The sequence below is a fragment of the Manis pentadactyla genome, chromosome 11, assembly GCF_030020395.1.
Source record: "Manis pentadactyla isolate mManPen7 chromosome 11, mManPen7.hap1, whole genome shotgun sequence".
In the NCBI taxonomy this organism is placed as follows: domain Eukaryota; kingdom Metazoa; phylum Chordata; class Mammalia; order Pholidota; family Manidae; genus Manis; species Manis pentadactyla.
Window position 1 is genome coordinate 67,377,651 of NC_080029.1, and position 12,916 is coordinate 67,390,566.

General features: G+C 36.1%; 1 protein-coding gene across 7 annotated transcripts in view; it reads right to left on the minus strand.

Moving 5' to 3' along the window:
- Positions 1-11,874, minus strand: part of NUBPL (NUBP iron-sulfur cluster assembly factor, mitochondrial) — a 256,075-nt gene extending 244,201 nt beyond the window's left edge. For 4 of the 7 annotated variants that reach the window (XM_057488510.1, XM_036881307.2, XM_036881306.2 and 1 more), the window contains exons 1-3: positions 11,711-11,866; positions 11,020-11,167; positions 7,862-7,896 (exon numbers count right to left, since the gene is read on the minus strand). In XM_057488510.1, the coding sequence (XP_057344493.1) occupies positions 7,862-7,896; positions 11,020-11,167; positions 11,711-11,821 (294 nt within the window). In that variant the 5' untranslated portion in view covers positions 11,822-11,866. The other 3 variants (XM_036881309.2, XM_036881308.2, XM_057488511.1) reach the window with 3 other exon arrangements.
- Between the last annotated feature and the right edge of the window lie 1,042 nt (positions 11,875-12,916).

The window sequence follows — 12,916 nt, forward strand, 5'->3', positions numbered from 1 at the left end:
CAGTGACTGTAAAGGAGTATATAGGGGGGACCTGGTATAGGGGAGAGCCTAGTAAACAAAGTATTCGTAAGTATTCGTCATGTAAGTGTAGATTAATGATTAAAAAAAAAAAATGCAGTTCCTATGTGGTGACCTCTAATGAGTTCTACACAATAATATAAAGGACATATAAAAGTGTAGGCAAAGGGTCTGTTTGTGTTTATACAGAGGATCAAAGCCTAATTTGGCTACCCCGAAAATGAACTAAGAAACGATATGAAAGAGAACTTCCAACATCAGCACTCTCGGGAAGACTCATGCCAGAAGATGATCATCAAAAAACCCCAACAAAGATCCACGCACTGCTACAGCTGTAGATGCACTCATCCCACCAGCTCCTGGACTTGCCATGGGAATGAAGGAGATATCTAAGCTGGCCTGTGCATACAGTAAAACAACAAATTTGACTGGATCTACACTGTTGGAACTCAACCAAGAATTAGGAGAAGTGCAAATTGTAGCGCTCCAAAATCTTACAACTACAGACTATTTACTGTTAAAAGAACATATGGGATGTGAACAGTGCCCAGGAATGGGTTGTTTTAATTTGTCTGATTTTTCTCAAACTATTCAAATTCAGTTAGATAATAACCATCATATCATTGATAAGTTTTCACAAATGCCTAGGGTGCCTAACTGGTTTTCTTGGTTTCACTGGAGATGGCTGGTAATTACAGGTATGCTTTGGTTATGTAACTATACTCCTATTATGTTAATGTGTGTGCGCAATTTAAGTAGTAGCTTAAAATATATACATGCTGAAGTTACTCTACAAGAAGATATGTCAAAGAAATAATCAATCTTCCCATGTTTTCTCCTGCCTGCTACTTCTATAGCTTTTCTTCTTCCTTCCTAATTACAACGAATTCTTAAATAGAATTCGTGCCTCATATCAAATTTACCGAGTATCATAACTCCTCCAAGTGGTAAAGATACCTCAAGACAAATGCTGGGCATAGAAGCCACAGGGCATAAATATGCAAAGAAATAAAAAGCTAACCATTTCAAACAATAAGGCTTCTCTCTCACTTACCAACTTAACATTTCCCTGTGTGGCCCCGGAAGATGACTGGTTAGCCAGAGACGGGTAAGATTCCTCAAGGGAGGAACAACCTAAGACAGGCACAGTCGCTGGGGGGTCATCAGGTGAGAAATTGGGGATCAACAGAGGTGAGGCTCAGAACCTCACCCCCCCTGTTCTGAGAGAAATCTTCTGCATATGTGGATGTTTTATTGCCCTTGTCTAGCTTGGATTAACACATAGTCTACAGGCACACACCTGATCATCTACATTTGCTCTCTTACAACACTAAACTATGTTTTCTACCTTTATCTAGTATCTACCTACCACTTCAGCATTTTATTAAAAATAATAATAATAAAGAGAGAAATGTGGTATCCACATATAAATCAAGTATAAAAACCAAATGAGTATTCATATTTGAACTGTTTATAGTTCATAATGCATGAGCAAAACCGAAAGTTTCTGTGATGACTGCCCTTGTACTGTTCACCATGTAACTTATTCACTATGTAAGAATTTGTTCTCCATGTAAGAACTTGTTCGTTATGCTTCAGAAGATTGGAGACTGACGAAAATTAGGCTTGGGGTGGATTAATGATTGTGCATTGAGCATTGACTCCCCTATACAGAATTTTATTGTTGTTAACAACCATTTGATCAATAAAAATGAGAGATGCCCTAACAACAACAACCAAGAAAAAGTACACACTTCCAATTGTAAAATAAATAAGCAACCGGGATGTAATGTATAGCATAAGGAATATAGTCAAAATATTGTAACAACTTGGTATGGTGATAGCTGGTACTTAGAATTATCATGTATATAAATGTTGAATCACTGTGTTGTACACCTGAAACTAATGTAATGTAATACTGTGTGTCAACTACCCTTCAATAAAAAATAATTATCTAAAAAAAAAAAAAAAAAAAAAAAAAAAAAAAAAAAAAAAAGAAAAAAAAAAAAAATTACCAGAATGTTTGCAGGGGTGAAATAATAATACAAATAAACAGATCTATTGGACTGCACAAGGTGGAAAAGGATCCTCATTTGAGAGGAATTCAGGCAGCAGCTCACTGAGCTGCCCCTTAGAGGCGAAGCGAGCTCACACGGTGCCTTCATGTAAACTAGGTGTACGTGAGGAGGAAGGGAGCCTGGATTTATGTCATCACTCAACCCCCTTGACATGCACCCTTGTGCAGGATATAACCAGCCTACCCATATGTGGCAACCTTGAATACAGGACATACAAAGCTGAAGTAAGGTCAAGTGAACACTCAACTAGAAATGCAGAAGAAAGGCAGTAAGCTACCAAGAACATAGAATATCCAAGCCCAAACTGGCAATTCTCAGTAGAGCACAGAGACCACTTAAAAGAAGAGTTCAAGATAAACCGAGAAAGGTAGATGGGAGCCAAATGATAGAAATTCTTGAATCCCAGCCAAGACATTTAGCAGTGACTCTGAGCACGGGAATAATGTGATCCCAATAGTGCTTTACCAAGACTTATCTGGCATTATTTAAAGCATGGATTTGAGCAAGGGCAGGTAAGAGGTCATTGCAGGGATCTGATAAGTTTGAGTCCCTAGGGACTGTGTGTCTAATTCATTTCTGCATCCTCCAAATTAAGAGTACTCAATAACTGTGAGGTATAAAATGAATGAGCCAAAAAGAAGTAACATGAGCCTTAATCAGAGTGGAAATAGAAAGGCAAATATTGAAAAACTACTGGCCCTTTTTGTGGCACCTCAGAGGTGGTCAGCTGCTTGAGAAGCTGAGCATCTCTATCCCAGCCACTGGCTGCCACAAACTCACTGAAGCAGATGACAAATGCAAATTTCACACCTTTTAAGAGAAATGTATGGCCACAAAAGTTGCTGTTGATGCTCTGGGTGAAGAGTTGAAGGGTTATGTGATCTGAATCAGCGGTGAGAATGACAAACAAGGTTTCCCAATGAAGCAGGTGTCTTGATCCATGGCTGTGTTTACCTTCTACTGAGTAAGAGCCTTCCTGTTACAGACCAAGGAGCACTGGATAAAGAAAGCACACATCTGTTCAGGGTTGCAGTGTGGGTACATATTTGAGTGTTCTCAACTTGGTCATTGTCAAAAAAAAGGACAGATGGATATTCTTGGACTCACTGAACTACTGTGCCTTGTCACCAGGGTCCAAAAGGGCTAGCAAAATCTGAAAAAACTTTTCATCTCTCTAAAGAAGATGACATCCACCAGTATGTTATGAGAAAGTCCCTAAACAAAGAAAGTAAGAAACCCAGGACCAAAGCACCTAAGATTCAGCATAGTTACTCCACGTGTGTCCTGCAAACATCAGCATACTGCTCGGAAGAAACAGTGTACAAAGAAAATAAGGAAGAGGCTGCAGAAAATGCTAAATTTTTGCCAAGAGAAAGGTTGCCAAGAGACAGAGGCTGTCCTCTCTTTCTACACTACGTCTGAATCCTGTCAAAAATGAGATATTTTTTTTGAGTAACAAATAAGATCAGACATCAAAAAAAGAAAAAGAAAAAAGAAAAAATATTGCAAGAACAGAAGTAAAGGTATTTGCTGTCTGATGAAATGTGGCAAGGATAGGGCAGAATCAATAAAGACTGTAGACTGATAAATCCTAAATTCACTACAGTACAGTTTTTTATGAGAACCAAATATAATTATGATCATGAAAATGCTCTGTGAAAAAAAGACTACTTTTCTCTGAAATAAAAATTAGTCTTCTTGGACAGATACACTACTACATTTGTCCTTGAATATATCTCATCATTTTAAGTCATTTATCTTCCTCTTTGTTTTGTCTAGATTACAAAACCTTTAAGAGTACACAATGTGTCTCCTCCGTTATGAAGCATGATACAACCTTATTAAGGGTTGCTTTAATTAACACTTTCTCACAGAAGAAACTATTACTGAACCTAATTCAGCTATACACCACCAACACACACACACACACACGTACTTATATAAATGTACATATATATATATGCACACAAAACACTGTTTTGTGAATGTAGCCTTAGCAGGCTGTGAAATCCCACAATGCATGTTTATTTTTCTTTATCTTCCCAGAGTGTCTGGCCATGAGTGCAATAGGTGCTCCAAGTGTTTGCTGAACTAAAATAAACTGAAATGAATTGACTTAGGAACCTCACAGAGCTTATCGATGGTTTCTGGCAGCCTTTATGCTTCCCTCTCCTAGTCTAAGGGCTCTTTTCACCATTTATTAAATATTTTCTGTAGAAGAATGAAATCCATAATAAGGGTGGTTAAGAAGATAGAAAAAATATGACTGTCAGTATGTACAACGATGTGCCAATAAATGTTTAACAACTGGCTCTGGATGGGATGGGGACCTGATTTTCAGTAGTTGCCAATTTCTACATTTAAATATTCCCACTGTATCCTATTTCAAGCTAATAGCATGATATCAACTGGTTTACAAAATTCCTGAAAACTTAACAATCAGCCCTCACAATGAGCCAGCTCCAAACACACCACTGGGTGTAATATTCACATGCATGGCAAAAACAATCTCAAACTCTGCTCTACAATACTACCTTCTACGGCCCCAAAGGAAAGTACAAAAGGCAAGGAAAAGGCAGGAAGAATTCGCACTTTATTTCTATAAGCCTTTACCATAACCCACAAAGTAGTATTCTTTTGAACTAGGCCTATGATCCAGCCCAAAAATTCCTTTTGCGTAGGCCAGTGACATCCAGACTTTTCTGATCATGCCTCCAAAATAGTAAAAAATGTTTAAACATACATTCTCAATATACATTAATAAATTTGGTTATAAACTGTATTAGAGCTACTATACTAATATGCATAAATTATAAAGCATATACAAAAAACATAAATTTTAAAAGATAGAATAAAAATTAATACAAATAGAAAAGAAAAATTCCCCTGCAACATCCCAGTGGGTTATCTTACATACGCCCTTGGGATTTACATAACCTATTTTGGAGATTACTAGGACCAAATTAAAAGTAAACTGAATCCTCATGTAATTGTAGATTAATGATACCAAAAAAATAAAAATAAAAAAGTAAACTGAATACCTTTGTGGACTTATTTCTCCTAGGCCTACAACCTAATTTTTATAGATCTTTACACTCCAGTGCTGAAAAAAGGCAAGCACCAGCCCATGGAAAAATAGAAGAGTTAGCAAGGTCTTACTCAAAGCTGGCCTACAGAGAAGCAGGTATTGACCCATCTTACAATACAAACTGCATGAAAATTAAGACTCCATGGAAATGAATCACTAAAGAAACTTCAAAGATACAATTACAACTGGAGTTTTTTAACCCTGTAAAGCAACATACCCAGGCACTTTGTCCCAATAAATGTCCTTGGACCTAAGCCATCTGTATCAGCACAGGCACACAGAAGGGGTGGCAAGAACCTTGAGTTTCCCTAAAGACCAAACATGTCTTCTAAATAAATGCAATATTAATAAAATCTTAAGTTGGGAAATACAGAGTACAAGACTATGCCAGATACATACAAATCATATAGAAGAGATACATTTTCTTTACTGCATGCAGGCAGTCCTCTGGCAGAACACAGTTTAAGCCAAACATGCTGCTCCCTAATCAAAAACACTATTAATCAAGTCTACAAGCGATATAAGCTATATATGATTTTTCTTAAGCATATATGTTAATTAAATAGGACAAGATAGTAGCCAATCATAAAATACTGTATTACATCAAAAGATTTTTGTGTTATCACCATGTGCTGCTCAAATTTCCTGGCTTTCTTCTTAATTTCTAGACTAACTTTGCTAAAAATATCAAGAAATGAAAAACAAAAACGCCTTCATCAGTATCAGAGAACACTGAAGACCTTCCTAAGGAGAACTTTACAAATGTGTTTAAACGCACTTAAGGATACTAAACACTTTCTGAAGAAGTGGCCCAGGGAAAGTCTTATTTCCTTTCTTGTTGCCAATTTCCCTGTCATTCATATGAAGCCTTAAAGATGAAGCTACCCTCATCTCTGCTCCCTGAAAGAAAACACACACACACACACACACACACACACACAGAAAAAAAAAGAATTTCTGAGTTACCATCCATCAAGACTAGCAACATTTAACAGGAGCCCCTTTTTAACTATTTTCATCTTTTGATCCCTTATTACATAGTTGCTTCATTATCTTAAGACTCACAAAGGTTTGGCTGAAATGATAACGAAATTAATAGATCCCCACACCTACAAATTTATCTACCTTCTCTTCCACTCAATTTTCCACTTCCTCCCTTCTTTAAGGCAGATGGGTGTCTTCTCCAGGGTAACCAAGTGCCTTAATAAAAATTATTTTTTTTAATGTATAACTGGCTCTTCCTTCAATAAGGTTGCCTCAACATAGATGATTATCTCTCTTCTTTTCCAAATTTCCATTGAAACCAGAGAAACAATAACTTACAATTAAATTAAAACATAACCACACTAGACAACAAAAAAGGGTGCCATTAGCAAATTAGAGTTTTAAAACACCAAGACCCATGACTCTCAACCTTTAGCATGCATCAAATTCACCTAGAGGGCTGGTTAAAACACAGATAGCAGTATTCCACCCTCTGGGTTTCTGATTCAGTAAGTCTGGATTGGGCAAAAAATTCTTTATGTCTAGCAAGTTCCCATGTGACACTGATTCTGCTGGTCTGAGGACCACATTATAAGAACTGCCATGATAAGTAAATAGAGATCATTAAAAGGAACATTTTTGTTAATTCTATTACCAACTTCAGAGAAATTCAAACAGTACAAACTTTTTTTTTTTTAAGTGGATACAAACAGCAATTGGAAAATAAGGAACAGCTCTGGAAAACTGGGAAAAATATAACTTCTGAATTTAAAAAAATCAGAAGGGCTAAATAACAATTAAAACCAAATACAACAGTGTGAAAAATAGCCTAAGACATCTTCCAAAACACAGAGCAAAAGACAGAGATGGAGAATATGAGAGAAAAATTAACATGCATAAAGGGTCAATAGCTACCTAATAGGTTTCTGGAGAAAGAACAAATATATATCACAAAAAGTAATCAATAAAAAAAAAAGTAATCAATTAAGAAATTTTCCATAAGCTGAAAAAAAATAATCAAGCAGTTGATACCGCCTGGTCAATTTTCAAGCAGGTAAAAAACTTTAAAGCCAACAGCTGAACACATATTTGTGACATTTCTAAACTAAAAAACATAAAGAAAGCTCTAAAAGCTTTGAGGGGGAAAAACACAGCTTATTGCAAAGCAATATGAACCAGACTAGCATCGGAAGAAAACGGAATGTTTTCAAGGCTCAGAGAGGAAATTATTTTGATCCTGGAATTCTACATCTAGTCAAAGTATCAAATATGAAGGCAAAATAAAGACATCTTTGGAAATTCAAGAACTAAGAAAACTGACTTCCTGTCTGTACTAGTTTCCTACTTCTACTGTAAGAAATCACCACAAAAGTCCAAAATGGGTTTCAGTAAGCTAAAATTAAAATGTTGGTAGGATTATATACCTTTTGGAGGCTCTAGGGAAGAATCCACTTCCTCGCCTGTCTAGCTTCTAGAAGCGGCCCGAATCCTTGACTAGAGGCCCCCTTCCACTTTCATTATTATTAAATGTAACCAGTACTTATGGCAGATTATTGAGTTCCTTAAAACATGGAAATGACTAGGGCTACACTATATAGCTTCCGACAGAATAAATGGAAAACATCAGTATGCTTTTTATCACTGCTTAAGAAACATTTTAGTAAACTAGTATTTCTATTTAATAAACACTTACCGAATCATTTGCTGCTAGTGCAAGTGCAAGGTTCACTGGAAAAACAAAAAAATGATTAAATTTAGTAACTTTCCTTCTATTGAAATTCATTTTGCCTTTTAATTTTTCAATGTTATACCTAAAGCACAGAGATTTTTAATGTATCTCCCTTACTTGTAAAACACAAGGACATGGAGAGAATACAGAAAGTAAAAAAAGACAGAAAATAAAGTAATATTCCAACATATGCAATAGATGGGCACTTTAAAGAATCTCTTTATAATCTGTTACAATTTTGTTTAAATAATTCACTTAGTTTTGAAAAAACAATAATGGTATATATAGCTCAATTATCTTCAAAAACATTTTGCAGAAACATTACTTTTTAGTAAGTAAAAATGGATATGATCTTATTGCATTTTAAAAATAAATGCTAGTAATGCAAGAACTCTAAATATCTAAGTCACAAATATAAAACACTGGACAACTGTGCAGAGGGAAGGGAAGAAGGTAAAAGATAAGGTGGTAAAACGTGTTTCCAAAACTGCCTATTGCTAGTGAAACTCAAAGACATAAAGGAGGAAAGTAGTAGTTCCAAAACCACTTTTAGCCCAGCAATAGGAAAATGCTACATCTGAAATGAAAGGGAGGTCCAAAGGTAACATATTTCCAAGACTGATAAATAAATAGACCCTCATGCTGTGGATCACATTTCCTTACAGAACAATATTATACATGATGCTGAGATTGTTTCCTTTAAACTAGTTAAGAGCATGAACTTTCAAGACAAACTTTCTACCACCTTCTATTGCATAATTGCATAACCTTGAGTAGCATATTTTACCCCCAAGTCTGTTTCCTCTTCCATAAAATGAGGATAATTCCTATTTCATAACTGTTGTGAACATTAAATAAAATACTGTATGTAAAGTACTTAGTCTACAGCATGGCACTTGACAAGTGAATTTCTATAAATTATACTTCTATATTTCAGGTACGTCATAAGTTAAACATACTTTAACTTTTAAACAGAAATTTTTAGAGAGTATTCCATTTTAATGCTGGGGACTTCCTACATTTATACAATAGAATCACAGAGAATGTCTGTATGAATCAAATGTCATCATTCTAATCCAAATTATCTCTAGCACACATATTCAAGTGAGAAGTATTTTAAGATAGTTTGGAACAGGAATAAATACATGTAAGGGAAAAAGCATACCAATACAGTTATATAGAAATAACCTATTTCTAAGGTTTATGAATGCAGATAGAGATGTTAGGAAAAAGTACTAGTTGTTTGGAACAGATGGTATAATGTTAACGAAGAAAAAAGCAAGGAAGGAGCATTTACTGAAATACCTACTATGTGTCACACGCTGTGCATTTTTTCATATATTTTCCTATGTAAATGCTATGGCACTGGATGATCTCCTAATCAACAACAGTAAACAATCTGTTTTAAACCAGTGCTATCCTACAGACCCAACAAATTACGTCACACAAAACTCAAAGAACTTACAGCTATCATCATAAAAATATCTGCCATCTTTAACCAGAAGTAATCACAGAGCATGCAAAAGGGCTCATACCACTGAGAACAGGTAAATGTACTCTGAATTTTCAAGAAACAAAGAGATGGATTCTAGAACCAAAGACTAAGAGCCTCTAAACTTTAAAAACAAAGTATCAAATAGACTGATTGTAGGCCCTTGGGAAAGAAAGCAAAAATGTATAGAATATAGCATGAATTCACTAAGAACAATCACTAATCAGTTTAATATTAATATAATATCTATCAAATAGGACGGGTCTACCCAAAATGCAGTTGGTTAATTTCTTCAAAGTATCTGAAAAACTCTTACACAGCTACTTTCAGGTCAAAACGGAAAAAAAACTGAGCTCATTATACTATACAGTTGGATTTGTAGCTGTTTGTACAATAGTAAAACTGCTAAACCCAGGAATTACTAAAAACAGCTTTATAAGTCAAGACAAAAGATCTTTAGGGACGTCACAGAACTCTATATCTGGACCTTCTTATTTCACATGTCATTGATTTCAATGAAACTAAAAATATTAAGGTACATATATAAGCCCAAATTTAGGTTAATAATCAGAAAAAAATCAAAATTTAAAAGATCTTGTGAGTCTAGAACTATGGAAAAATTAATAAATTAAATATAGTAAGGATAGTCACTTAAAATCAATTGCAAAGAAGATAAATTGGATAGGATTTGAATTAGCAGCCACTCCTTCTGAAATGACTGAAAATTAAAATGGGGGCAACAGTAAGACATGAGTGCTTTAGGACTATAAATTAATACAATTACCTTTGTTGAGTAGGACTGTTGAGGACCTACTTTTACATTACCCTTTTACATTATTACACTGGAATAATCTTTTTAGAAATAAAACGTTTCTTTTAAAATATTTAGGGACTATCTGGTTATTCACCTTGGATAGCAACTCTTCTATTTCTGGTGGCTCTTCTTTTATGGGTTCTGAAAGCAGCATTTCAGTTACAGTGTAATCTAAAATCAACTAAAAAGAGCCACCAAGAAAAAAAATATCCTTTCCAGTATTATTACTACAAAAGACATAAAGATTAGATGACACTTTAAATAAATAAAACAATGTTAAACGTTTTCAAGTATTTTCAAATATTAAATCCACCACGATTTTAAAAATGCTAAATATTATATTAGGGTTAAATGAAATAAGGTCTCGTTGAAACTACATAGCTATATACACATTGATAAAGCGTGGGTAAGAACACCAAAAAATAGAAATAACTTAGTACTAAAGTTACTAGATGGTATACAATAATAACAGCAACTAAATACTGAGCTAAAGTGTAGGAGATACTGGGCTAAATGGTTAGTTAGCTTATTTAATTTGCATAACCATCCTATGAAAAAGGTGATCATCGTTGCTATTTTACAGTTAAGTAAACTGAAGATCATATGAGTAACCTGAGCACCTTTTCCTTAAAGAGTCAAAGATCTGGCTAGTTTTGTCTAACCCTAAATTCTAAGCTCCAAATCACTCCCAAGTCCTTATATTAAGGAAGCAGCTATTAGGAATTTCACAAATACTAACTTTTTAAAAAGCAAAACTATCATTTTAATGCTGTGCACAAGTCCCTAATCAAGATCAGAATTGATATCCTATAATACCTGCTGTAGTAGACTTTCCAACTCCACCCTTTCCAGAAGCCACAACTATAACTTGTTTAACACCTTCTATTGGTTTCTGCTTTGGAAGTCCTCGGGACATGATTTGTGTCCTTCTTTGTTTTAGGGTCTCACTCTCAGCGCCAGATAGCTTGGGGGAAAAGAAGTTTTAAAATAAGTCATCTCCATTACCATGCTGTTAAAGAAAAACAATTATTAGTTTGTGATTAAGAGGTTTATTTTCTAGCTTAATTCTGCTCATCTCCACTAGTAAGGCCTTTTGAACTATTTTTATCTAACTACTGATCACAATTGTAGAGACACATTTATCTGCCAGGATACACTGACATTAAAAATGGAACCAAATAAGCTGCCTCTCTACGGAGTTAAATCCTCCGCGTGTTTTCTTTCTCTTCAACCTTGTTTCTAAATTAACCAACACCAAGAAAGCAATGTGCAAGTCACACATCCATGTTCTAACCATCTGTTTCACGTCCCGCCACGCCTCGGCCTGGGCCTAATTGGAAAGTAGGGACGTCCAGCCAACCGGGGTCTCACTGAGCCGCCAAATGCGCGGGGTGCCATGAGGGACTGCGGCGAGTCCTTGACAAGGTGCAGCACCAGAGCACCTGCGGCCCAGCAGCCCCAGTATCTCCGTCCTGCCCGCCTCCCCAGGACCTGCAGCACCACAGACCTGACGCCGAAAAACTCGACTAACTCGGCTTGCCCTAAATGGGGCACAGGTCCCGCCACTACCCCGAAAAGACACCCCACCAAACAGCATAAAACGCTGCCAAGACCCCATGGCGCAGACCGCAGCCGAGAGCTCAGCCCGGAGACCGTCCCGGCAGGCGCGGGGTGATGACGTCACGTAGCAACACTCGGCTTCCCCTCCCTAGCAACTAGCTTTCTTGAAGTTTCTCCAGCGTAGGAACCCAGCTGGTCGCCGTCTTGTTCTTAGCCAGGGACAAACATTTTACACCGTTTAACGAAGTGTTTGTGAAGCGTTCTCACATACGTCACCTCCTTTGGTCCTCACAGAAATCCTGGAGTAGGAGGTAAAAAAAACTGAGACTTCCCATGTTTAGAGACTTGACCCGACTGAAAAGATGTAGCAAATGGTGGAACTTGAAAATGACTCCAGGTTGTTTGCTTGTTTTCCTGCGTTATCTGCAATAATAGCTTGTGTTAGTATTTACTACGGTGTTGCTGACAGTTCCCTGAACGTCAAGTCGGGATGCTTTGCTAGGCTCGAAAAAAGTTTAGCTAAATTACAACGCAAGTGTAATGTAGCAGGTTTAGCTCAAGAAGCAACTAAGTGAGACAAAGCTTGAGGTATGAGGTGGTATTTGTCTTAGCGGAAGGAAGGAAATATTCCTACATCCAAAGAGAAAGAGGATGAGAGAGTGAAGGAAATAGGTTTAGGAGAGAAAGTTGGAAAGCTGGTACAGAAACCCAGACCCATCAAAAGGATCATTTAGGGTATGGGTTGTTTACCTTTGCATATTCTCCATAGTATTTTCTAAGATTGATTTTGATTTATTTGCTTCTTATCTGTAGAGAGTTTGTTGTATAATCACTCAGTTTATTTTGCTCTACACTGATATTTAATTTCCTTATCTTCAATACAGTCATAACATATCCACTCCAAAGAATTATGATAAGGATTAAATGAGATATTACTGGCAAAGTACATTCAATTTAGTAAGCTCTGAAAAAAAATCACTTTCTTGCTTTTCTCCCCCAATCTCACCACTTTATTGCTTCAGTAAGCTCTCTTTATCTTACACTAGGTTTGACATTTTTACCCTATTGTTTTGTATCACTTCCTTATTTTATTATTTTGTGAATACATTTTCTCAGTTAATTTTGTCAGTTTTTAAATTTTTATCTGCTAAAT